Consider the following 27,657-nt stretch of genomic DNA (forward strand, 5'->3'; position numbering starts at 1 on the left):
TGTGATTCTCCTTGGACAGGGATACCAGGGGTCTTTAACGTTGGACGGGGGTCTTTAACAATATTAGACTGTAATTTTTTTGTCATGTCTTTGGTTTTATAATCAGGATAATGTTGACCTCCCCAAAAATGAGTTGAGAATTGAGGGCTGGGGATGTGGCTCTGTGTTAATAGATTGCCTATCTGGCATGTGTGAGGCCCTAGGTTTTAATCCCTAGCAGAGAGGGTGGGGAGGGAGGGAGGGAGGAGTTGAGAAGTGTTCTCTTTTAGAAAATAAAAAAAGGAGGGATTGTGTAGAATTGATATATTCCTTAAATGGCTGGTAGAAATGACCAGTTAACCCATCTGGGCCTGTGAATTTCTCTTTTCAGAAGGCTTTCAACTAAGAATTCAATTTTTTAGTAGATATTTCTTTGGGTTATCTACTTCTTGAGTGAGTTTTGGTATTTTATGGATTTCATAGAAATGGTCCATTTCATCTAAGTTGTTAAATTTATGTGAACAAAGGTGTTCATTTTTTTTCTCATCTCAGTGTCTATGGAGTATATAGTGATATCTCATCTTCTACTTCTGCTATGAATAAGTGGTCTCTTTTGTTTTTTTTCTTTCTTAGTCCATCAAGAAGTTAATCAATTTCATCAATCTTTTTAAAAAAATGAACTTTTGGTGTCATGTATTTCTCTATTCTTTCCCCTATATTTAATTTTGCTTGTCTTTTTATCATTTCCTTTCTTCTGCTTGCATTGAGTTTATGTTACTCTCAATTCTAGTATTGTAAGAAGCTTAGATTGTTGATTTCAGATTTTTTTACTGTAAGTATTTCTTGTTATAAATTTCTATCTTGGGCTGGGATTGTGGCTTAGCAATAGAGCACTTGCTTAGCATGGGCGGGACCCGGGTTTGATTCTCAGCACCACATAAAAATAAATAAATAAAAAGGCATTGTGTTGTATCCATCTACATAAAAAAAGATTCTCTCTCTCTCTCTCTCTCCTTTAAAAAATTTCTATCTCAGCATTACTTTAGCTATACCCCATAAATACTGATATGTTGTATTTTTTAAATATTTTTTTAGTTATACATGGTTGCAGTATCTTTGTTTATTTACTTTTATGTGGTGCTGAGGATTGAACCCAGTGCCTCCCTCTACTGCTGAGCCACACCCCAGCCGCCTGATATTTGTATTTTAATCTTCTTTCAGTACAAAGTATTTTTTATTTACCTTGAGACTTTCTTTTTGGACCATGCATTATGTAGAAATGTGTTTTTTTGTTTGTTGTTAGTTATCTAGGCTGGTCTCAAACTCCTGGGCTCAAGCAGTCCTCCTGCCTCAGCACCCTGAGTAGCACACTGCCACAACCAGTGGAAAATGTTTGGTTTTTTTTTTTTCAGTACTGGGGATTGAACCCAGGGCCTTGTGCATGGACAATATCTTCTTCAGTTTCTGAATATTTAGGAATTGTCCAGGCATCTTTCTATTATTGGTTTCTAGTTTAATTCCCTTATTATCAGAGAATACTTGGAATGTTTCTGATTAATTTTTAATTTCATTTTTGATAGTCAAATGCCAGCCTCTCCTTTAGAAAGTGCCCACTGTGCCAGGTGCATTGGCACATGCCTGTAATCCCAGTGGCTTGGAAGGCTGAGACAGGAGAATCATGAGTTCACAGCCAGCCTCAGCAATGGAGAGGCACGAAGCAACTCAGTGAGACCTTGTCTCTAAATAAAATACAACATAGGGCTGGGGATGTGGCAATCCCTGGTACCAAAAAAAGTGTCCATTGTCCCATGAAAGCAGATTCCCCATCCCTTCAATGTTTTCTGTAAAGTGCAGAGATGTCTTCCGACACTGATCTTGGAGTCTGCCTGAGCACAGGATGCTGATCTTCTCTGCTGGCTGGGCAAGGGTTTCATGTGGGTTCTTTTGGTCAAGAAGATGATCATTTGACCTTGCGTGGCTGTTGGGCATGCTTTTGTTTCCTGTTTCAATCTGTTCTAGTTCCTTACACCCTATTATCTCCCTAGAAGATACCAGACTCAGCTTCTCTCGTCCCTCTTAGAAGCCATGTGTGTTGATGTGGGCTGCTGCATGTCATTTTTGAGTTGGGCTCATCACACTGCATTGCATTTTTATGATCTTATGTGAAGAGACTCTGTACTACCAGTAAAATTTACTCTTCTATTAAACGATGTCAGCCATGTTCATAAAAAAAAAAGAAAAGTGTCTTTCTTTACCCAACTCAGTGAGCTTTTCTTTCAGATCATCCTTTGTCCAAATAGATTGAAGTCAACCCTATGATGAAATAGGTATTACAATAAATGTAATGAATGAGTCTACTAAAAAATAAAAGAACCCCCTTGTAGGTTCAGAAGATGATTGGAATAGACAAGCAGAAATCCCCATTGCTCACTGGAGGTGGCCATCTGGGTCCATGAAATGAGTGGATATGGGGAATTGCAAAGATGGGCTGAATCTAGACATGTTCTTCGTGCACTTTCTCAGGTACAAAATGACAATAAGAACTGTTCTGACTCCCAGCAAAAAAGACTGCAGATGGCTACAAGGCAGATTCCCAGGTGCAAAAGATTTAAATTTGGAGGGCAAGTTAGACTGATGCTGGTAGCTTTGGAGATCTTGACAGATTATAAAAGATGCTAAAATTAGAAAAATTGCTCCCTTCCTCACCTGTCGATTTGAGGCATGAGGAAACCAAAGTGGCCTTCCAGAAGTCTTAGCTTCCAATTCAATGAAATGACTGTTGTGTAACCTGGTGGAAACATTCCTTCCATTGGAAATAAGACCTCTCCACCAGCAGAGCATAAGTCACAGTGACAGGAAAAATTAGGTATGTGACTCACAAATCTACTAAATTATCTTATCAGAAGACAGGAACAGAGATGGGAATATCCAGGAAAGATCTGTGGAGAAACTTTTTGTCAAATGGGGCTGGAACACAAGAGAACCACAGGCTTTCAAGAATGTTAACATCAGTAGAAACACTGCCAGATGAAACTTAAAGGGACAGAAACAGGACAAGTGACAGAGGGCTGTCAGACTTCCAAAATTTCACTGTCAGGAAATGGGCCATTAAAACTACTCGGTTATGGGGCTGGGGCTATAACTCAGTGGTAGAGCGCTTGCCTAACATGCGTGAGGCACTGGGTTCGATTCTCGGCACCACATTAAAAATTAAATAAATAAACAATTAAAATAAAGGCATTCTGTCCATCAACAATTACAAAAAAACAACTACCTGGTTGGAAGGACTGGGGTTGTGGCTCAGCGGTAGAGTGCTCGACTGGCATGCGTGGGGCCCTGAGTTCAATCCTCAGCACTACATAAAAATAAATAAATGGAATAAAGGTATTGTGTCCAACTACAACTCTAAAAAAATAAATATTGAAAAAAAACTACCTGGAGATGTTGGAGATGAATGGATAAGGAAAATAGGGTATAAATACATAATGGAATATTACTCAGCTGTAAAGAAGAATGAAATTATGGTATTTTCCAGTCAATGGATGGAACTGGAGACTATCATGCTAAGTGAAATAAGCCAATCCCAAAAAACCAAAGGCCAAATGTTCTCTGATATGCAAATGCTAACTCACAATAAGAGGGGATGGGAGGCAGTAGAGGTTCACCAGATTGAACCAGGGAAGTGAGTAATACTTCTTCCACACCGACTCTTTTAAGAACAACAAAAGAACACAAAGTGTGCACAATCTAGGAACCCAGAAAAAAAAAAACATAACAGCTAGACAAAATTCCTGGAAAACCACGAGAAGACTTTAAAAAGGGAGGGAAGATAACGGATGGAAGACTCAAGATAATGAAAGATGATAATGAGGATGAATGAAATTGCTGGGAGTACAAATTATACAAATTCTGCTTAGATACAAACAAGTACAGTGTATGCAATAAATATATAATATCTATATTAAAAAATGTCTTTTTTGTAGTGCTGGGGATGGAAACCAAGGCCTAGGGCATGCTAGACAAGTGCTCTACCACTGAACTACACCCCCAGCCCTAAAGTGTCTCTTTAATCCTGATCAGTTAGGTTAAAATGGTCTAACTCATCCAGGCATCATGGCGCACGCCTGTAATCCCAAGGACTCAGAAGGCTCAAACAGGAGAATTGTGAGTTCAAAGCCAGCATCAGCAACTTAGTGAGGTCCAAAGCAACTCAGCAAGACCCTGTTTCTAAATGAAATTCAAAAAGGGGGGAGGGGCTGGGGATGTGGCTCAGGGGTTAAGCACCCCTGGGTTCAATCCCTGCTACCAAAATAAAATAAAATGGTCCAACTCAGAAAAATCTAAGCTGAAATAACTAAGTCCTCACATATCCACTGCTAGAAGGCTACAAAATCAAAAAGCCTGACACAACTTTCCTCCATGGGCTTCTTTATGTAGTATTTCATACATCCATTGTCCATAGGTTCTTGGGTTTTGTTTAGAGGTAGTTTGCTCTAAAATTCTTTTTTTTTGGGGGGGGGCAAGGGCAAGATTTAACCCAGGGTCACTTTACCACTAAGCCATATCTACAGCCCCTTTTATGGTTTTTTTTTGTGGGGTACAGGGGATTGAACTCAGGGGCACTTGACCACTGAGCTACATCCCCAGCCCTATTCTGTATTTTATTTAGAGACAGGGTCTCACTGAGTTGCTTAATGGCCTCGCTAAACTGCTGAGGCTGGCTTTGAACTCACGATCCTCCTGCTTCAGCCTCCCGAAATTCTGGGATTACAGGTGTGCACCACAGCACCCAGCCTTGATTTATTTTGAGACAGGGTCTCATTAAGTTGCATAGGGCCTCACTAAAGGCTGGCTTTGAACCTTCAATTCTCCTGCCTCAGCCTCCCAAATTGCTGGGATTACAGAAGTGCACCACCATGCCTGGCTTGCTCTAAAACTCTAATTATTCAAGTATATCGCTGATTAATTTGTGGATCCAAAGCAATTTTTGTTGACCCATCAGATATTAATTCATGCTCATCTCTTCTCTTTTTTTTTTTTTTTTTTAATTTTCGGTGAACACAACATCTTTGTTGGTATGTGGTGCTGAGGATTGAACCCGGGCCGCACGCATGCCAGGCGAGCGCGCTACCACTTGAGCCACATCCCCAGCCCTTCATCTCTTCTCTTATCATTCACCAACTGCCAGAAATTTTTTTTCTTTTATTTACTTATTTTGGTACTAAGGAATGAACTTGGGCACTTTACCACTGAGTTACATCCCAGGCGTTTTACACTTTTTTATTTTGAGACAAGATCTCACTAAGTTGCTGAGGCTGGCCTTGAACTTGTGATCCTCCTGCTTCAACCTCCCAAATTGCTGGAATTACAGGTGTGCACCACCACACTCATAAAAATCCTTTTCATCTCATACATGGAATTAAAAATCTTCTATGGCTATGGTTGTAGTTTAGTGGTAGAACGTTTTCCTAGCATGTGTAAGGCACTGGGTTCCATCCTTAGCACCACATAAAAATAATAAATAAAGGTACTGTGTCCATCTACCACTAAAAAAAAATTTAATTTTTTCTAAAAGAAAAACAGCCACAGGACACCTATATTAAGACTAATGACAAAGTTTTAATTAAAGATATTCCTCAGGATGAATCCAACTAGTATGTATAAACATAAAGCTCTAATAAAATACCATCAAAAAGGAAAAAAAGATATTGTCTCCATCATCCATTTGATGATTCAGTGAAAGATTTCTTGATCCTCCAGTACCAGGAAATGTTTTTAGTATAGACATGTTTTTTGCCTCCCAAGAAATAATTTAATAAATCATAAAAATCATATATTTCAGCAGCCTACTATAAATTGAGTTCTCCAAGGGGAAATTATCATTCATGTGCCTGAATGCACTTCCTGTTCTGTCATGTCTTCTCAGAACAACAGAGACAAATCTAGATTTCAAAGTTTCTGGCTGTGAACTAAGCATGGTGGTGCATGCCTATAATCCCATCTGCCTAGAAGGCTGAGATGGGGAAGATCACAAGTTTAAGGCCAGCCTCAGTAACTTAGTGAAATCTATGTTCACTTCAAAGTGAAACGTAAATAAGGTCTGGGGATGTAACTCAGTAGTCTTGGGTTCAATACCCAGTACAAAAATAATAATAATAACAGTTTCTAGTTGTGTAGGACATGCTTACCTTCTAAAACTTGTGTTTCCACTTTTTTCCCTCTTTATTCCTTTAATCCTAACATTAATCTATTTAAACTTAGAGCCTTCCTAAAATCCATAGAAAAACAAAAGCAATAAGTAAATAAATTATCAAATGAAAACTGAGTGGGGCTGGGCAAGGTGGGGCATGCCTGTAATCCTAGCTAGTCAAGAGGCTAAGACAGGAGGATTATAAATTTGAGGCCAGCCTTGGCAACACAGTAAGACCCATATGAAAATTTAAATAATAGAAAAATAAGTAAAAAGAGTCTTCACTAGAACCACCTCCAAAGGCTTGCCCTAATTTAATCTGTGTTACTGTTTAAAAAATTTTTTTAAGGTTTGGGGATGTAGCTCAGTGGTAAAGAGCCTCTGAGTTCATTCCCAGTACTCCTCCCCAAAACTAAGAACAAAAGACAAACAACCTGGGTTGGGGTTGTAGCTCAGTGGTAGAGCGCTTGCCTCACAAGCATGAGGCACTGGGTTTGATCCTTAGCACCACATAAAAATAAATAAATAAAAATAAAGATATAAATAAAACAAACCAATTCAATAATGTGCAAAGTACTTGATCAATTTTTCTCCAAAGAAGATACACAGACGGGCATGGTGACGCTCTTACAAGATGAAGAGAGTTCTGAGGATGGATGGTAGTAATGGTTACACAACATTGTGAAAGTGTTTAAAAGCACTGAACTACCTATACAGTATATTTTATTATGTATTTTATCAAGAAGAAGCAAACAAGTTGTGAACTTCAATGCAGAAGTGCAGCCTCTAGGAGTTGATGGCCTCAGTATTACAACGCCAAGGAACCCAATTCTGCCAACAACCTGAAAGAACTTGGAAGAATAGTCCTGGCTCTGGAAAAAGATCACAGTCTGGCCAGTATCCTTTCATCTTTGTGACATTCTGATCAGAGGAATCAGCTAAGCAGTACAATGAATTCCATTATTATGTATTATTATAATGCACCAAGAAAGAAAGAAGAAAAGAATAAAAATAAAATAAGAAGACTTAGGGACGTAGCTCAGTGGCAGAGCACTTGCCTAGCACTTTTGAGGCCCTGGATTCAATACCTACCAAAATCCAGATGCAGTGGCCCACACTTATAATCCTGACTCAGGAGATAAGAAGATCAAAAATTGAAGGGCAGCCTCAGCAACTAAGCTGTCTCAAAAAAAAAATCATATATATATATATATATATATATATATATATATATATAGTGTTGCTCCACAGTAGAATGACCCAGTTTCAATCTCCAGTACCATCAAAACAAGAAAAAAGCTACCAAAATCTTTTTTTTTCAGAAATAAAACCTGGAGCCAGGTGCGGTGGTGCACACCTATAATCCCACTGGCTCATGAGGTTGAGGCAGGAGGATCACAAGTTCAAAGCCAGCATCAATTTAGTGAGGCCCTAAGTGACTCAGCAAGACTCTGTCTCAAAATAAAAAATAAAAAGGGCTGGGGATATGGCTCAATGGTTAAGCACTCCTGGCTTTAATCCCTGGTACCAAAAGTAAAAAGATAAAAACAAAGAAAAGAAATATGGGTGGAACTAGAAGACATTAATTATGTTAAGTGAAATAAGGTAGGCCCAGAAAGACAAATACCCCATGTTCTCATATATCTGGGGAAGCTAAAAAATAGTTGACCTAGCCAGGCATTGTGGCACACACCTATAATCCCACAGCAACTCAGGAGGCTGAGGCAGGAGGACTAAAAATTCAAAGCCAGGCTCAGCAACTTAACAAGGCTGTAAGCACCTTAGCAAGACCCTGCCTCAAAATTTTAAAAGACTGGGGATGTAGCTCAGTGGTTAAATGCCCCTGGGTTCAATCCCTAGTGCCAAAAAAAATTTTTTTATCTCATAGGAAAGAGTAAAATAGTGGTGACCAGAGCCTGGGAAGGTGGGGGATAGGTGGAGACAGGATGGTTAATGAATATAGGGGTACATTTGGATAAGACGAATAGAGGAATAACTTTTTTGTGGTACTGGGGATTAAACTCAGGGAGCCAGAGGTGCTCCACCACTGAGGTACAACCCCTGCTTTTTATTATTTTATTTTATTTTATCCATTTTTTTATTTGTACCAGGGATTGAACCCAGGGGCACCTAACCACTGATCTACATCGCAGCCCTTTTTTCAATTTTTTTTTTTTTAATTCTGAAACAGTCTAGCTAAGCTGCTTAGGGCCTCAGTAAGTTGCTGAGGCTGACTTCAACCTTGTGATCCTCCTGCTTCAGCCTCCCAAGTCACTGGGATTACACATGTACATCTGTACCCAGTTGTATCCAGCTCCCTTATTTATTTTTTATTTTGAGACAGGGTCTCACTGAGCTGCCAAGGATGGTCTTAAACTTGCAATCCTTCTGCTTCAACCTCCCGAGTCACTGAGATTACAGAAGTGTACCACCACACCTGGAAAGAGGAATAACTTTTCATGTTCAATAACACAGTAGAATAATGATGGTTGACAGCAATTAATTATATATTTTAAAGTAGCCAGTAGAGAAGATTTTAGATGGTTGCAACACAAAGAAATGATAAATGTCTGGGCCAGAGAAATACTCAGTTGGTAGAGTGCTTGCCTCACATGCACATAAGTCATAGGTTCAATCCCCAGTACCACAAAAAAAAAAACCTCACTGAAAAGAAATGATAAATGTTTGAGGTGATGGATATGCCTATTACCTTCATCTGATCATTGCACATTGTATTGATTTATTGAACTATCACCTGGTGTCCAATAAAATGTACAATTATTATTTATTAATTTAAAATATTTTCTAATATTGGGGATTGAACCCCAGGTGTGCTTTACAACCCCCAGCCATTTTTTTATTTGCATTTTGAGGCAGGGTCTAAGTTATCAAAGCTGGCTTTGAACTTGCCATCCTCCTGCCTCAGCTTCCGAAGTCATTGGGATTATAGGCATGCACCACCTGGTCTGGCTTCAATTTTTAAAACTTTTATAAAATAAAAACAAACTTAACAGATGCCAGGTGTGGTGGCACATACCTGTAATCTTAGCAATTTGTGAGGCTGAGGCAGGAGAATCACAAATTCATGGCCAGAATCTGTAACTTAGTGTGACTCTAAGCAACTTAAGAAAGATCCTATCAAAATAAAAAATAAAAAGGATGTAGCTCAGTGGCAAAGCACCCCTCTGTTAAATCCCCCAAAATGAATGAATAAATGAATCTTAACAGTGAAAAAGCAACTAGCCAGGTGTGGTAGCGCATGCCTATAGTCCCAGTGACTTCGGAGGCTGAGGCAGGAGGATCACATGTTGAAGCCAGCCTCAGCAACATAGTGAGATTCTGTCTCAAAATATTAATTAATTTTAAAAGGCTAGGGTGCAGCTCCATGGTAGACTGCCATTGAGTTCAATCCCCAATATGGGAAAAATCAGAATAATAACAAAGATTTTAAACCATAGAAGAAAGGAAGGGACCATGAGTCCATACTAATATAAACAAAAGAGTAAATTGAAAATTTAATGAGGAAGAGGATATTTACCTGACCTCAAAGCCTCTCCACAAACTACTTGTGAATTACAAAGGGAAAAAGAGCAACTTAATGGTGGAGAAGCCTAGCAGACCTGCTTTCATCAGGTGACCACAGTGAATGTCATTGCTAGTGGGACAAACTGAGATCAGAGGCCGCCTGACCAGATGCACTGAGGACACAGCATGGCTTCTGTGACATCTCTCACAAATATAAATACCCAGAATCTAATCCTGAGGAAGCACCAGACATGTCCAAATTAAGGGACATTCTATAAAATAACTGCCCTGTAACCCCTAAAAAGTTACAAAAGACCAAGAATGACAGAGGAACCCTAGCTATTGAGGAACACTAACGTGATGCCTGCTGAAGGCTAAATGGAATCCTGACCAGGATCCTTAGCTACAATAGACTCTAGTGAGACCACAGATGGAACCTGATGGGGTCTGGCTGGTAGTCGTGTGGGTTTCTTGATTTTGCTGGTGCCCTGGGGTTATGCAGAAGGTCTTTGCACGTAGAAAACACTGAAGCATTCAGAAATGATGGGGCAGCAGGCTGCCAACTTACTTTCAAATATTCAGAAAGAAAAATTGTTTGTTTGCAGTGCTGAATCAAACCCAGGAACTTAAGTATGTTTAGCCTTAGCACTGAGCTACATCTCCAGTCCCTTGTCTGTTTCTTGAGTCGGGTTTCACTATGTTGCCCATGCTGGTCTAAAATTCCTGGGTTCAATGGATCCTCCTGCCTCAGCCTCCCAAGCAGCAGCTAGGACTAGGGACACCCACCCCTACACCCACTGGTTCAGGGGGAAAAAAAGGCATTTTTACTGTACTTGCAACTTCTACAAAGCTTAAAATAGTTTCAAATACAAACTATTAAAACAAAATCTATTCATCAAAACACCATCAAAGACACTGTAGCTCAGCAGTAGAGCACTTGCCTGACACACATGAGGCACTGGGTTCAATCCTCGGCATCACATAAAACTAAATAAATAAAATAAAGGTTTTGTGTCCAACTACAAATAAAAAATAAATATTTAGAAAAAAATAGTTACAGTTCCTTGCTTAGGATTCATCCCTGCTTGTGGCACTCCTAGTTGTAGCCCCAGTCCTGCTACCATTGCATCAGGTAAGAAGAAAGAGTCAAGGTGATATGGGGAAGAAAGAGAAAAGCATAGTCATCATACCACCATCCTCTTTCCTGCATTCATAAAAAAAAAAAAAAAAAACAGAATCTATTTGATGGGGATACTTCCTTTCCCCCTCTTACATTGAAGATGAGCAAACATTTGAGAAAAAGTGTAAAATATTTCTCCCCACTCTCACTCCTGTTGTAAAGATCCAGAGCTTCAATTGCCTGCTGCAGTTCACTGCACAGGAATACATGCATTCCTAGGTCAGAAGAAATGTGACTCGGGGGCCCAAACTGGTGCAATATCTTCTGTTATGCATCTTTTATAGCACTGAGAGCATTAAATATACCACTGAGTAAGCAAAGACCAATCAAGAGGCAGTGTCTATTCTTGTCTGCACCCATTTGTGGCCCTTGGGGCTACCAGCAATAGTCTGACTTGACAACTAACTATGTTCAGGATCGTCCCCCTGGGGAATCTGCCACATAGATATCTACTTTCTCTGTCTCTTTTGTTGGCAAACAGAACAGTTTTTATTGGTGTTTTTTTCTTTGGGGGTACACAAAGAATTATAACTGTCCCTTGGTATTCCTAGAGGATTGGTTATAGTACCCCTGCAAATACCAAAATCCACATAAACTCAATCCCTCTACAAAATGGTATAGCATTTGCAAAAATCCTTCATATGCCTCCATTGTGTTTTTGGTTTTTGCAGTGCTGAGGATCAAGGTCAGGGCCTTGCACATGCTAGCTGAGCTATATACAATGCCTCTTGAAATCATCTCTAGGTTACTTATAATTCCTAATACAATGTAAGTGCCATGTAAATAGTTGTCATGCTGTATTGTTTGGTGAATAATGATAAGAAAAAAGTCTATACATGTTTAGTATAGATGTGATTTTTTCCAAATATTTTCCATGCATGATTCCATACATGTGTGGCACACACAGGACCAACTCCTCTAGGTAGATTCTCTCCCATCTCTGAATTGCTGCAATACTCCCATATCCACTCATTTCATGGAACCAGGTGGCTACTACAAGCAGACATATAAAGATATCTGTTTGTTGATTCTATTCACCTTCTAATGCTGAAGGGGTATCTTCTGATAGGCATCAATGTATCTCACTTTCATGCCTCCCTCAAATTCCTATAGTGATTTCCATAGGGACATTAATGCCCAGTATTTCATTGCCCTTCTGCCTGACTATATGGCCAGCTCCCTGGCCACTGCCTATAAGTCAGTAAAAACTCAAACACAGGGGCTCTCAATTTTGTTCAATTCTTTCATCATTGCTAGCAAGTAATAAAGCACTTCACCCAACTCAGGTGATTTGCATTTACTTTATTCAGTCACAGTGGTTCTATTCCAAGTCAGGATACTGTCCATTTACCTTGGAACTACGACCCACAAACCAAGCAGCTCTTTGTTGGTTAGCTGAAAACTAGGACACTGTCCACGTGACAACAGAATCTGCCACCTCATCATATATCAACTCCAAGAAAAAAAGAGTTTACTGATGCTCATAAATATGCTAACTCCATTCCCCTGGCAGCATATGCCTATACAAACCATTTCCATTTTATTATGGAATTCCTCTGGAATTAGTGGGTTTCTCCATCAGTCAAGACATCACGGATATTTTAGGTCTCACAATTACTTAATGTCCTTCAGTCATAGGGACAGTTTCAGTTAATATCTATCTGATAGCAAATTAGTAACTATCCCTCAAATGGAAATTCTCTAGCCCAAAATCCTAGTAGTTACCACTGGGAGGCGCTCATGGGCTTTTATCATAAGCACCAGACCATATTCTACACAGGGCTATTGTGCAGAGAATTTGTCTATACCAGTACCCCGGTTCTATTCTATATATTGTGGGCTTGAACAATTTTACTGGTTCCCATTTAGTATCTCCAAGTAATTATCTTCAAGTAATACTGCTTAAAGGATGAATTAACAATACCAAGGAAGGGAAATATTCCATAATCAGATATGATGTCCATCTCCATAATACATTTATGTAAAAGAGATGCCACTACTTGTCATAAAGCCTGTTCAAATAGACCAATTCTTCCCCACACATTTACCTTGATCCCATTAACTTTTACATTACCATGTGTAGCTCCATTAGGATTGCTGAAACAGGTTTTGGTTTTAGGATGCCAGGTAGGGCAAGTGTTCCCCAATCAGACATAATATCCATATCCATAGAACATTCAGGTAAAGCCCATTTAAGTATGTCAATTTTCATCATAAAGTCCACCTTAATCCTATCAACTCTTGTATTTCTATATTCTCTCAATCCAATTGTAGTCCAAGTTAGGACTTCACCAATGGATTTTGGTACCTGAGTGAATGAGGCTCCTATGTCTTAGATCTAATTACTTTCAGTTAACCCACCTAAAGAAGAAATTCTGGCCTTCAGGTACCCTCAAAGACAAAATTAGAGAAGGGTAGAAATTCAGCCAGGTCACCTATGCAATATAAGATTAGGGCAGAGTAATAATATCATGGGTGATTACAGGACCACTGTCAAGGACAAACTCTTTAACCAAACTTTAGTCAGGATCCTCACAGCCCTCTTCTGGACTAGGCCTCATCCCTGGACTCATAAACCCAGTTTTACCAAGAATATTGACAAACCAACTTAAAAACAATTGCCCACCCAATCAAGTTTTTCTTCTCCTATCATTGATAATCTAACCAAATTCCTCTTCCTCCATCTTTGATACCTAACCCAGTTCTTCTCAAGAATTTTCTGGGACTGGGGTTGTGGCTCAGTAGTAGAGAACTTGCCTAGCATGTGTGAAGCACTGGGTTTGATCCTCAGCACACATAAAAATAAATAAATAAAACAAAGGTATTGTGTCCATCTGCAACTTAAAACTTTTTCAAAAAAGAGTTTTCTATCTATTCCTTCACCACACTGACCATTGGCCATGAATCCCCGTTTGTCTCTACTGCATACAGAGTTGAGTTTGATTTATTTTTTTCTATTCCAAAAGTCCTGAATAAAGTCTTCCTTGCTGTTTTTAACAAGAGTCTGAATAATACCATGATACCAACTAAGAATCAAAGATTCCTCATCCCTGCTTTTTCAGCCTTTTTCTTCCCAAACCACATATATCTGTAACTCACAGTACAGATGCTAGCCATCGTTAAAACTTACTACAGCAAGTGTGGTGGTGCATGCCTGTAATCCCATTGACTTGGGATGCTGAGGCAAGAGGATTGAAAGTTCAAAGCCAACCTCAGCAATTTAGCAAGGAACTCAGCAACTTAGTGAGATAAAAGGACTGGGAACTCAGTAGTAAAGCACCCATGGCTTCACTTCCACAGTATCAGAAAAGTAAAAGAATAAATGACATAGTTTTAAAAAATTACTATAAAGCTCAAATAATAAAGACATCAGTATTGAAAGAGGGCCTCTAGTCACTGTCCTAACTAACTCCAAATTGTCTCCCTGACTCCATCTTGCCTCTCTGACATGTTTTTTTTTTCCCTTCTGAGTTCTCCTCAGTCATTTTCTTCTTGGACACCAGGAAAAACAAGTCCAATGGATAAATATCTTATTACAAGAATAGTAACTATAATACAGGCAACAGCAACTTTCTTATCTTCCTCAAGACCCTGCCTGATCATCTTGAGATAATAATCAACCAGACCAAGACCTGAACACATTATCTAGCTTTGCCCCTAGCTAGGCAAATCCTAACCCTTCCCTTCATTTCTCTTTCTAGAAAAACCTCAAAGTTCTTCTCAATCCCTCATAGACAGATCTTTGTTTTTTTCTGTTCTTCTCAATGAGACCACACTGATTAAAACTCCTTTCCTGCTGGGCATGAATTCAACCATTCAGGAGGCTGAGGCAGAAGGATTGCAAGTTTGAGGTCAGCCTGGGCAAATAAATTACCAAGACCCTGTTGTAAAATAAAAATAAAAAGTCCTGGGGCTAGGGATGTTGCTCAGTGGTGGAGTGCTTGCCCATGAAGCCCTGGGTTCGATCTCCAGCAACACACACACACACACACACACACACACACACACACACACACACACACACGGCTAGAGATGTAGCTTAATGGTAAAATACCCCTGTGTTCAATCCCCACTACTGCAAAAAAAATTAATTTAAAAAACTCCTTTCCTAGGAAAGCATGATGCATTCTTGTAACCCCAGGTACTCCAAGGCTGAGGCAGAAGGATTGCAAGCTCCAGGCCAGCTGGGCAACTTAGTGAGACCTCATCTCAAAATTTAAAAAGGAAATCTGGGGTTTTAGCTCAGTCAGTGGTGGAGCACTTGCCTCATATGTATGAGGCACTGGGTCAATCCTCAGCACCACATAAAAAATAAATTAATTAAATAAAAGTATTATGTCCCTCTATATCTAAAAATGTTTAAAAAATTTAAAAGGGCTGGGGATGTAGCTCAGTGATAGAACACTTGCCTAGCATGTGTGAGACTCTGGGATCAATATCCAATACCATTTTTAAAAAGCTGCTTTCCTGCCTTCACTATTGTTTGTCTTTTCAATTGGTATCTTGAGATATGTGACTGAGCCTAGTCTGTTGGGACCCCCAGAGCCAGGGCCTTCTTCCTAAAACTCTGGTAACATTATTGGTGAAAGAATAGATGAATAGATCAATGTAACATGGTAAAGAGCCCCAAAATAGGCCCACACAAATATACCCAACTGATCTTTGACAAAAAAGCAAGAGCAAGCCAGGCACAGTGGTGCATACCTGTAATTCCAGTGACTCAGGAGAGTGAGGTAGGAGGATCACAAGCTCGAGGCAAGCTTCAGCAACTCAGTGAGGCCCTAAGAAATTTAGTGAGACTGTGTTTCAAAATAAAAAAAAATATTATAAGATCTGAAGACGTAGCTCAGTGGCAAAGTGTCCCTGGGTTCAATCCCCAGTGCCAAAAAAGAAAAAGAAAACAGAAAAGCAATGAAGAAATAATGAGTTTTTGTTTGTTTTGCCATGCTTGGGATGACCAAACCCAGGGCCTTGCCCATACTAGGCAAATGCTATACCACTGAGCTACATGCTTAGCTGAGAAATAATAGTCTTTTCAACAAATTATGCTGGAACAACGTAATATGCAAAAATTAAAAAAGAATCTAGCTCAGACATTATACATTTCATAATGATTAACTCAAAAATGGATTTTTAGGGCTGGAGATATAGCTCAGTTGGTAGAGTGCTTGCCTCATATGCACAAGGCCCTGGGTCAATCCCCAGCACCACCACACACACACACACACACACACAAAAAAAAAAAACGGATCATAGACCTGTGTGTATAAAACTTCTAGAAGGTAATATAGGAGAAAATCATGTGATCTTGAGCTTGGCAATGACTTTTTTAAATACAACACCAAAACTATGATCCACAAAAGGAGAATTTGATAAATGAGACTTTATTAAAATTGAAAACTTCATGCCAGGTGTGATAGCACATGCCCATATCCCAGTGACTTGGAAAGCTGAGGCAGAAGGATCACAAATTCAAGGCCAGCCTCAGCAACATAGCAAGATCCTGTCTCAAAATAAAAACAAAAAGGATTGGAAATGTGGCAGTGGTAAAGCACCCTGGGTTCAATCCCTGGCATCAATAAAAAAAATAAATAAAAAGAAAGCTTCTGCTTTGTGAAAGACAGTATTAATAAAATGAAGCAATAAGGCACAGACTATGAGAAATGTTTGTAAAACATTTATGCGACAAAAGTCTTATACCCAAAATATATTTAAAAAAATCTCTTAAGGGCTTGGCATGTGGCTCATTGGTAGAGTGCTTGCCTAACATGCACAAGGCCCTGGGTTTAATCTCTAGCATTGCCTAAAAATTTAAAAATTAAGAACTCTTAGCACTTGCCTAGAATGTGTGAGGTACTAGGTTCAATTCTCAGCACAACATATAAATAAATTAATTAAATAAAGGTCAACAACAACTAAAATAATATTTTAAAAAACCTCATCAATAAGAAGGTAAACAAACTGTGTCTTGTCCTTTAATTGAATAAATTTGAGGGGGTAAAAAACAATTAAATCTGGGTGCAGTAGAACATGCCTATAATCCCAGTGATTTGGAAGGCTGAGGCAGGAGGATTTTGAGTTCAAAGACAGCCTCAGCAGCTTAGCAAGATCTTGTCTCTAAATAAAATATAAGAAAGAGCTGAGGATGTGGCTCAGGGGTTAAGCATCCCTGAGTTCAATCCCCAGTACCAAGAAAATAATAATAATTAAGAAATGAGCAAACCTGGCATACACAAGGCCCTAGATTTATCCCTGATACTACAAACAGCATGCGCGCGTGCGCACGCACACACACACACACACACACACACACACACACACACAAATAAGCAAAAGATCTGAACAGATATCTCACCAAAGAAGACATTCAGATAGCAAATAAGCATGTAAAAATGTGCTCAATATTATATACTATATCATTAGAAAATTTCAAATTAAAACAATAAGATATAGTTGGGTATGGTGGCATATGCTTACAATACCAGCCGCTTGGAAGGATGAGGCAAGAGGATCATAAATTCAAGGCCAGTCTCCAAAACTTGAAATAAAATTTAAAGAGAGCTGGAGAGGTAGCTCAGTGGTAGAGCAGTTTCCAGCATATATGAGGCCCTGGGTTCCATCCCCAATACTGAAAAACATTTTAAAAAGGTACAACTTTAGGGCAGTTAAAATCCAGAATACCAACTACACAAAATGCTCATGAGGATATTCAGGAACAGGAACTCTCATTTGTGGTTGGAAGGGATTCAAAATGCTGCAAACCCCTGGAAGACAGTTTGGCAATACTCTTACAAAAGTAAACAAAATCTTACCATAGGGCTGAGGATATAGCTCAGTTGGTAGAGTGCTTATATAGCACGCACCAAGCCCTGGGTTCAATCCCCAGCACCAAAATAAATAAACAAACAAATAAATAAATACAATCTTACCATATAACTCAGCAATTATGCTCCTACTTATGTAACCAGTTAAGTTGAAAACTTAGATCCACACAAAAACACGCACATGAATTATCAGAGAAGTTTTATTCATAAATCTCCAAAACCTAGAAACAACCAAGAAGCTCTTCAATATGGGAATGGATAAACAAACTGTGGTACATATATACCATGGAGTATTATTCAGTGGTAAGAAGAAATGAACTATCAGATCACAAAAACATATGAAGGAACCTTAAATATAAATTACTAAGTGAAGGAACCCAGTCTTAGGGGCAGGAAGGAAAGGGAGGGAGCAGGGGATTAGCAAGGATGATGGAATGTGATAGACATCATTATCCAAAGTACGTGTATGAAGACACAAATTGGTGTCAACATACCTTATATACACCAGGGATATGAAAAATTGTGCTGTATATATGTTATAAGAATTGTAATGCATTCCACTGTCATTTATTTTTTAAAAAATCAATAAACAACAACAACAAAAAAGAACCCAGTCTGAGAATGCTAAATAGTATATAGTTCCAACTACACTGACATTTTAGAAAAGGTAAAAACTACAGACAACTAGGTACGGTGGTGCATGCCTGTAATCCCAGTGGCTCGGGAGGCTGAGGTAGAAGGATCAAGAATTCAAAGTCAGCCTCAGCAAAAGCTGGGTGCTAAGCAACTCAGTGAGACCCTGTCTCTAAATAACATACAAAATAGGGCTGGGGATGGGGCTCAGTGGTCGAGTGCCCCTGAGTTCAATCCCCCGTACACACACACACACACACAAAAAAAAAAAAAACTATAGACAAACAAATAATCTGACCCAGTGTGATGGTGCACACCTATAATCCCAGTGATTTGAGAGGCTAAGTGAAGAGGATTATGAGTTCAAGGGCAGCCTCAGAAACTTACTGAGCTTAGTGAGACCCTAAACAACATAGTAAATTCCCTGTCTCAAAATTTAAAAAGTAAAAACGGCTGGGGATATAGCCCCTGTACCAAATCATCATCATCATCATCATCATCACTACCACCACCACCACCACCACCATCATTATCATCATCATCTGTAATTGCCAGAAGAGATTTGGGCAGAAGGAGGAAAAGCTGAAGCACCGGTGAAACTGCTTATATGAAACTGGAGTGCTGGGCTGGGTTTGTGGCTCAGTGGCAGAACGCTTGCCTCACACATGTGAGACACTGGGTTCAATCCTCAGCAACACATGAAAATAAATAAACAAAATAATGATATTGTGTCCACACATAACTAAAAAAATTTTAAAAAAAGAAACTGGAATGCTGGATATAGGTCATTAACCTTTTTTTTTTTTTTTTTTTTTTGGTACCAGGAATTGAACTCAGGGCCACTTGACCACTGAGCCACATCCCCAGCCCCATTTTGTATTTTACTTAGAGATAGGGTCTCAGGGTTGCTTAACACCTCACTTTTGCTGAGGCTGGCTTTGAACTAGTGATCCTCCTGCCTCAGCCTCCCAAGCCCCTGGGATTACAAGCATGCACCACTGTACCCAGCCTTTTATAACATTCTTGAAATGGCACAATTATTTATTGTATTAGGAGACAGTTCAGTAGTTGCCAGAGGTTAAGGAGGGAGTGGGGATGGGAGGGGAGTGGTCACGGCTATTAAAGAGTAACATGAGATATCCTTGTAGGATGGATGACAATATCCTGGTAATGATCTTGTACCAAAGTTTAATAAGATGTTACCATTAGGGGAAACTAGGTAAACAGTACATTGCATTTGAATCTATAATTATTTCAAAATAAAAACAAACTAGAGAAATAATGAAAGAAAATAGCAAATAGAAAAAAGTAGGGGCTGGGGATGTGGCTCAAGCAGTAGCGCGCTCGCCTGGCATGCGTGCGGCCCGGGTTCGATCCTCAGCACCACATACCAACAAAGATGTTGTGTCCGCCAAAAACTAAAAAATAAATATTAAAAAAGAAAAAAAAAGTAGGCTCCTCCTCCTTACCTCAAATGGTCTTCCAGGTTCTCCTGGAATCTGTGTAGGGAACCTCTGTGGTGATTTCCCATTAGCTGGCATGTTCATCCTGGACCTCAGTCCCCCTTCCAAAGCTGGGGAGATGTCCATATGCAGACAATTCTGCAGCCTCCAGTAAGGTATAAGGCTCAATGGCTCCACAGAGACATCAAGAAATCCTAAAAGGGACAGTATCCATGTCATCAGTGTTGTTCCACATTCATCCCACAAAATTCAACAACCTCTATTCTGAGTATTATTCAGCATGGATTATGAAAATGATAATGAAATCTGGGATCAAATTAATGGACTTGGAGTCCCTTATCCTTGAGTGGCTCCACAGGGTGCTTCACACTCTACAAGCCGGCCTACTCTTCTATTCCAGATCTGGGTTTGAAGGGAGGGTAGAAGTGGGGCAGAGAATGGTGAAGCTCCAAAGGGTAGGTAGAGAAGGGACTTGTTCCTGGGGACCTGGTAGGTGACTGAAGACAGGAGACTTAGCAATCTCAGTGAAAATGAATGGGTAGTTTCTTCTGCCACTTTTTATTATTTTTCCATTTTAACATTTAAAATTTTTCTCCCTCTATTTTTTTTTTTTGTACCGTGGGTTGAACTCAAGGGGAATTCGACCAATTGACTCACATTCCCAGCCCTTTTTTGCATTTTATTCAGAGACAGGGTCTCACTGAGTTGCTTAGCGACTTGCCACTGCTGAGCCTGGCTTTGAACTCCTGATCCCTCTGCTTCAGCCTCCCAAACGGCTGGGATTACAGGTGCATCCCCAGATTTTTTTTTTTTTTTTTTTTTGAGATAAGGTCTTGCTAAATTGCTGAGGTTGGCCTCAAATTTGAAATCCTCCTGCCTCAGCCCCCCATATTACTAGGATTCCAGGTGTGCATCACCACACCAACTGGAAAAAATGTTTGAAAAACTCTCTTAAAAATTCTTCTACAGGAGAGTTTGAGTCTCTCCTTTCCAGAAGATGGTAAACATTAATACTGTTATTTATTACATCAGCAAATTAGGGGTGACATGCTGCTACTAATTTATACCCCAAAGGCATCTAACACAGTTCAACAACCATTACTAATAAAAGCTCAGACTAAAATTAGAGAAGAAGAAAATAAGTTAAATATCACAGAAATTACTTATGAAATTGAAACATAGCCCTGAAATATTATACCAAAAAGTAAATGGAACTATTGCCATTGAAATTAGTAAAAAAGGGCTGAAGGTGTAGAATGCATGCTTAGCATATGTGAGACCCTGGGTTCCACTCCTGCATCACAAAAAAAAAAAAGAGGTAATCCCAGCAACTGAGGAGACTGAGGCAGGAGGATCACAAGCAGGAGGTCAGCCTCAGCAACTTAGAACTTGTCTCAAAATAAAAAATAAAAGAGGCTGGGGATGTAGCTCAGTGGTAAAGCACCATGGAATTCAATCCCTAGGACACACACACACACACACACACACACACACACACACACACAAAGATAGACTCCTGCTATGTCTCAAAAATTGTTTTGTGAGCTCTAGATAAATAGAGTAAATATTGAGAAGAAATGAAAATGTAGCTTTCTTTGCCAGTGATTTGATTTTATACATACAAAACTTACCAGACTGCTAAAGGGTTACTAGGATTCACAAGGTACAGTGAAAAGGGGCTGGATTCGAGATAAAATGATAACAGCAGATACTTTTTCCCTATAATAGCAATGAGCAAATGGAAATGGGAAAAAAATCTATTAATAATTATAATAGCAGGAAACATATATAACATCTAAGAATAAACTTGTTAGAGGAGTTGGGCCTATACAATTAAAATGGTTTAGAAATCTGGACAAATATGGCTGCACATCTGTAATCCCAGAGATGGGGGAGACTGAGGCAGGAAGATCAAAATTTTAAGGCCAGTATCTACAAGGTGGTGAGGCTGTAGCTCAAAATTTAAATAAAATAAAATTAAAATTAAAAGGGCTGGGGACGTAGCTCAGTGGTAAAGCGCCCTGGGTTCAATCTCCAGGAAGAGAAAAAACAATTTTAAAAAATGATGCTTCAAGGGAGCTGAAAGCAGACTACCCCAGAGGCTCCTAACCTTGACCCCCACAGACTCTCATTCACTGGGTTCTTTAATTCACCAGCAACTGGCACACAAAAACCTTCCAATTTATCCTTCCCAAAATACAACAAAGCCATCACCTCAAAACCACCTGAGAGACTGTCACGCCATATACCCTCATGCACTGGCTTTAGCGCCGCGCGCCGAGACTTAAATGGCCTCTGAGGACCATTTCCGTTTCCTGTCCTCACCCCAGACACTGCACCTTCTAGGACTGTTGGTTTTGCACCCAATCATAAGGGCTGAGAGGTTGCAGTCTACTCACACTTGAACAAGGTGTTGTTACGGATCGGCAGAGACTTTGGCCATGAATGGCGTTATCAGGAGATCAACATGGCCGCGCTAGGGCTTCTCTCCATGAGAGCCGCCATATTTGCGCCCAATTCCGTACAGCGGGCTGTTCCACAGAAGGCGGGATCAACGGGGGTGTTCAGGTGTAGAAGCCTGGCGAAGGCAAGCTTCCGGTAGACGCTGGACTTTGGAAATGGATTCTGTAGATCGGTACAAAGTTTAGCAAAACAAAGTTGCCTTTCCTTCCGGGAGCATAGGGAGGTGTACCCTTAGCTCTCAAGTAGATACATTGAGCAAGAGGGGAAAGGACTCAGGATGGTACAATCCTCTTCTTGGCGCTACCACTGGGATGAGGAGGAGCAGTCAGGTTAAAGCAGTACAGGTTCCCTCATGGGCGATACCATTGGAGAAGACGGGGGGGGGAAGAATTAGGCTGGTAAGTCTCCTCTTAATGTGCCACAATTGCCGTAGAGGGGACTTGAATCCCCCTCAATTTCCATTATCCAGATAAGAGGATGGTAGCCAGGAATAATAAAAATAATAGTCTTCCACATGAACAACTAAGGGTTTTCAACAAACTCTCAATAGAAAAATGTTTAGAAAACGTTATAAGGATACTTTTGGTGAAATGTACCTCCAAGGACATATCTCCTCCTCTTGCTGACAACAAGATACAGCTGATTAGCATCTCCTGTATGTAAATTCAGAAGCTGCTAGTGAATTATGGATGTTCTTTATATGTGAACTCCTACACATTTTTCCAAACCTAGTCCAAATATATACTCCTCCAGGAAGCCTTCCCTGATTAGAGGTAGGGGGATATTTTCCCTGCTGAAGTTGTTTCAGAACCAGCAGGTAGGTTATGGCTTAGCTTGGGTATGGATAACTAGCACCCTAAAGATATCTAAATCCTCTCTCTGGGCCGTAGCTCATCATTACCCCCACTTTCTTTGTCCATCTTGCAGTATTGGTGAGTTGAAAGAAAGACAATGACATCTGTGAGAATACTGCTATAAGGCATACACTTCTACAAAAATTCCCCAAATTCATCATTGTTGTGACTTCTCCTCAACATCTCAAACCCTGGACTCTGTTAACTCATCCACCACCAATGCCTCTGTAAACAGATCTTAAACATGGATCAGGCTAGGCGCAGTGGCACACACCTGTAATCCCAGAGGCTCCGGAGGCTTAAGGAGGAGGATAGTGAGTTTAAAGCCAGCCTCAGCAAATTAGCAAGACCCTAAGCAACTCAGAGAGACCCTGTCTCAAAATAAAGTATTTTTAAAAAGGGGAGGGATGTGGCTTAGTGGTTAAGTGCCCTGGGTCCAATCCCCAGTACAAGAAAAAAAATGTATTAACTCCCCAACACCTATGCCTATCAATGATTCCTGCATTTTCATTTTGAATCCAAACTTCTCTCTTTGTGTGTGTGTGTGTGTGTGTGTGTGTGTCAGGATTGAATTCATAAGCACTCTACCACTAAGCCATGCCCCCAGGCCATTTTATTGGCCACAAATTGTGATCCTCCTGCCTTAGTCTCCTGAGTTGCTGGGATTACAGGCTTGTACCACTGTAACAAGCCAAATCCAAGCTTCTTGTTATGGTTTGAATCTGGAATGACCATCCAAATTTGCATGTGCTCAGAAGTGAGGCTTTGGGAGAATAACAAGATCATGAGAGTTCTGACCTCAATTGTGGATTAATCCATTGATGGCTGAATGGACTACTGTGAAGTGGAAACTAGTTGAAGGAATCAGGTCACTTGGGTCGTGCCCTGGTCACCCCTGAAACCTTTGTACCTGTGAGCCAAAATATATCTTTCCTCCTCTAAGTTGTTTTCTAAATATTTGCCAAAGTAACAAAAGGCTGACTACCATACTTCTGCTTGCTAACTCTTCTTTTATAAATTGAGGGACTGGATATCTATTAGTTTTCCACTAACAATCCCTCTCAAAGCCTCTGTGTTCTAAATCTCAACTATGGAGCCAGGGTTAATTCTTCTACCATCAAAGTCCTTCTGATTAGATATCCAAACCCATCACTTTAACAAATGCCTGAGTTAAAGTTCAAACCAGAGGGACAATGATGTTTTTAAACTCACAGAAGCTCAGGGTAAGGAACTGGCCCAGAGAGCCATTAACAGTAAAAATGTATTCATACTAGAAGACTTCTTACAGGCCTATGTTTGCTACCTATGAAACAAGATGGTTTCTGGAAAAATCATTAACAGAAACTTATAGACAAAACCAGAGAGACTGATGATGGAAAAATTAATATTTTCTTTTCTTTTTTGGTACTGGGAATTGAACCCAGGGGCACTCAACCACTGAGCCATATCCCCAGCCCTATTTTGTATTTTATTTAGAGACAGGGTCTTACTGAGTTGCTTAGTACCTCTCTGTTGCTGAGGCTGGCTTTGAACTTGTGATCCTTCTATCCTAGCCTCCCGAGTCACTGGGATTACAGGTGTGTGCCAAGGCACCTGGTGAAAAATTAATATTTTCTTAGAATATAGACTTGACATAGTTAATGGAGGCCCCAGGTCTCAAGGTCAGAAATTATGATACATCAGCCTAGGTCTGTATCTCTCTTTCTCTCTCTCTCATATCCCCATTCCAGAGTAAACCAGCCACTATGTCATAAGGCCATTCAGATGGCTTTTTTATTCTGTGGTAGGGATATAACCTAAGGCTCTGTGTATGCTAAGCAAGCGTTCTGCCACCAAACTACATTCCCAGACCTCAAACGGCCTTTGGAGAGGCCCTTGTACCAAGCATTCCTGTTAATAGCCAGTAAGGAACTGAGGCCCTTAGCCAACAGCATTTTTTTTATAACAGTGACTGAACCCAGGGGCCCTTAACCACTGAGCAACAGCCCCAGTCTTTTTCATTTTTTTGAGACAGAGTCTCTCTGAGTTGCTTAGGGTCTTGCTAAGTTGCTGAGGCTGGCTTTGAACTTTTGGTCCTCCTGTCTCAGTCTCCACACCCAGCCACCAATAGCTAGTCAAATAAAGCAGCTTAGAAGTAAAAAACATTATGAGAGATCCTAAGACAGAACCACCCAGGTAAGCCAAATTCTTTATACCACAAAAACTGAGATAATAATATTTGTTGTTTTAAGCTTCTATGTTTGGGGATTGTTTGTTATGCAGCAATAGATAGCTAGTATAGGTATTTGTTTCATTAAAGTCTTAGTATTTTGTTCATTAAGAATTTATTGCTGGGGCTGAGGTTGTGGCTCAGTGGTAGAGTACTCGCCTGGCACTTGTAAGGTGCTTGATTCGATCCTCAACGCCATATATAAATAAATAAAATAAATGTATAAATAAAATAAAGGACTGGGGATGTAGCTCAGTGGTAAAGCACCCCTGAATTCAATCCCCAGTACCAAAAAGAGAATTATTATAAAAGAATTTACTGCATTAATTTTGACTTTTGAAAATATTGCTTCAAATATCTTTAAATTTTGCACTCATAAATTCACTTTCCTCTCTCTAGTCTTAGTGAGCCTTGCACAGGACACTTGCTCTCTAAAATCACAGACTATATATTGTCCTGTGTGAAATGATTGGTAAAAATAAAAAATCCCACTCTTGCCTGGAGGATTTAACCCACTTTGATATAGAGAAACAGCCTTGATTTTCAACCCAGGTACAGAGCTTCTGATAATAGATAACTGAAGCCAATATTTCATTTCTGGCTTTACTTTGGTATTTCTTTTTTCTTTCTTTCTTTTTTTTTGTACCAGGGATTGAACCCAGGGGCACTTGACCACTGAGCCACATCCCCAGCCCTATTTTGTATTTTATTTAGAGACAGGGTCTCACTAAGTTGCTTAGTGCCTCACCATTGCTGAGGCTGGCTTTGAATTTGGAATCCTCCTGTCTCAGCCTCTTGAGCTACTGGGATTACAGGTATGTGCCACCATGCCTGGCTACTTTGGTATTTCTAAAGAGAAGTGACCTTGAGTCTACTTCACATCCTAGACCTGATGTTGACACTTTTACATACCAAACTGTTTTACTTTGGGCTTATTGAAAATATTGCTTCAGTTAAATGTTACCTAAACTCTATATCTGCTTAATGCACTCCTACACTCTATAGTAATCCCATTTCTTTTTTGGTGACACTAAGGTATGAACCATCTCTATTTGCCTAGGACTGAGGGGTTTACTTGGACAAGGTCAGTTTCAATGCTAAAAACAGGAAAGTCTTGGGCAAACTGGAAAAAAATTAGTCATCCTAGATGAGACATCCCACAGTTTTGTGAGGTTTGGTCTCCCTTGCTGCAGCAGACTAATAAGCCCATTTTATTTATTGTATGTATGTGACCCTGGTGGTATCAAGGTCATTAATGTTGGAAAAAACTCACAAAGGTCAACATTTTTTTATCATTGTCTTTTTTTATGTGTGTGTGGTATCTGGGATTGAACTGAGGGGTATTCTACCACTGAGCTACATCCCCAACCTTTTTTATTTTATATTGAGACAGGATCTCACTAAGTTGCTTAGGTTCTAAGTTGCTAAGGTTGGCCTTGAATTTGCAATCCTCCTACCTCAGCCTCCCAAGTAGCTAGGATTACAGGTATGTGTCACTGACCTCATTTTTATTATTATTATGATTATTTCAGTTTTTCTTTTATGAGTTTATTTTTAAATATATACTGAGGATTGAACCCTGGCAATAGAGGTCAATTTTGAGATCACTCCTGGTATACATTGATGGTGGAAAAATTAACACATCTGGATCTGATTCTGTATTAGAGAGACATTGGTGAGGGAATAGTTAATTGAAAGTTGAGTGCTAAGTCATACCAGAAATTATGTGATGGTAGAAATGTTATCGGAGCAGTTCTAGATTTGAGGTCAGACTAAAGCAACATGGGATTTAAAGTTGGTCCAAAGGTGGTAGAAATGTTAACAGGGACCCAGATTTTAGATTTTGACAAGGAAGTCATTGATAGTGGATTAGGTAATAAATGGTCAAGTTCAAGGGCTAACCAGGTGAGCAGAGGTTATGCAAGAGTTAATAGAAACCAGCAATTTGAGATCTGATGTCTAGACCCTAAAGGGTTGAGGACAGATGATGCAGTTGGCCAATGGCTGTGTATGGGAGGTGGGATCTGGTTTCTGGTTTCTGGTGGCCAATGAGATGAAACAGCAGTCTGTTACTAGGGAGAAGCCCCTGTTGCTATGTGGAGGGGCCTGAGTTGCTACAAATAGCCAATGACTGCAGAAGTTGGGCTTCATTCTCTTCAGCCTATAGTAGGTAATGGCTGGCTATTAGTAGAAACTAACCCCTGTTGCCATGTGAAGTGAGGCAGCCAGAATGTAGCCTGAGAAGCTGTAGACAGAAGGCGCAGCTGCTAGTGGCTGAGTATAGAAATCTGATTCTTGTCTTCACAATAAATATGAAGTTCCCTGCTCTATAAATCG

The 27,657-nt window shown here is 39.9% G+C and overlaps 1 protein-coding gene across 5 annotated transcripts in view; it reads right to left on the bottom strand.

The window, feature by feature from the left end:
- The window catches only part of Znf157 (zinc finger protein 157), a 44,700-nt gene extending 22,147 nt beyond the window's left edge, over window positions 1-22,553 (bottom strand). For 3 of the 5 annotated variants that reach the window (XR_013431861.1, XM_005324021.5, XM_021725584.3), the window contains exons 1-2: window positions 22,194-22,553; window positions 19,801-19,988 (exon numbers count right to left, since the gene is read on the bottom strand). Coding sequence is in view for 2 of the 5 variants with exons in the window: in XM_005324021.5 (XP_005324078.2) it covers window positions 19,801-19,920 (120 nt within the window). In the remaining 3 variants the exon portion in view is untranslated. Of the gene's footprint in view, window positions 1-15,578; window positions 15,656-19,800; window positions 19,989-22,008; window positions 22,107-22,193 lie in introns of those variants that run through there. The other 2 variants (XM_040278336.2, XM_040278303.2) reach the window with 2 other exon arrangements.
- Window positions 22,554-27,657: the final 5,104 nt, after the last annotated feature.

This window comes from Ictidomys tridecemlineatus, chromosome X (genome assembly GCF_052094955.1).
Source record: "Ictidomys tridecemlineatus isolate mIctTri1 chromosome X, mIctTri1.hap1, whole genome shotgun sequence".
In the NCBI taxonomy this organism is placed as follows: Eukaryota; Metazoa; Chordata; class Mammalia; order Rodentia; family Sciuridae; genus Ictidomys; species Ictidomys tridecemlineatus.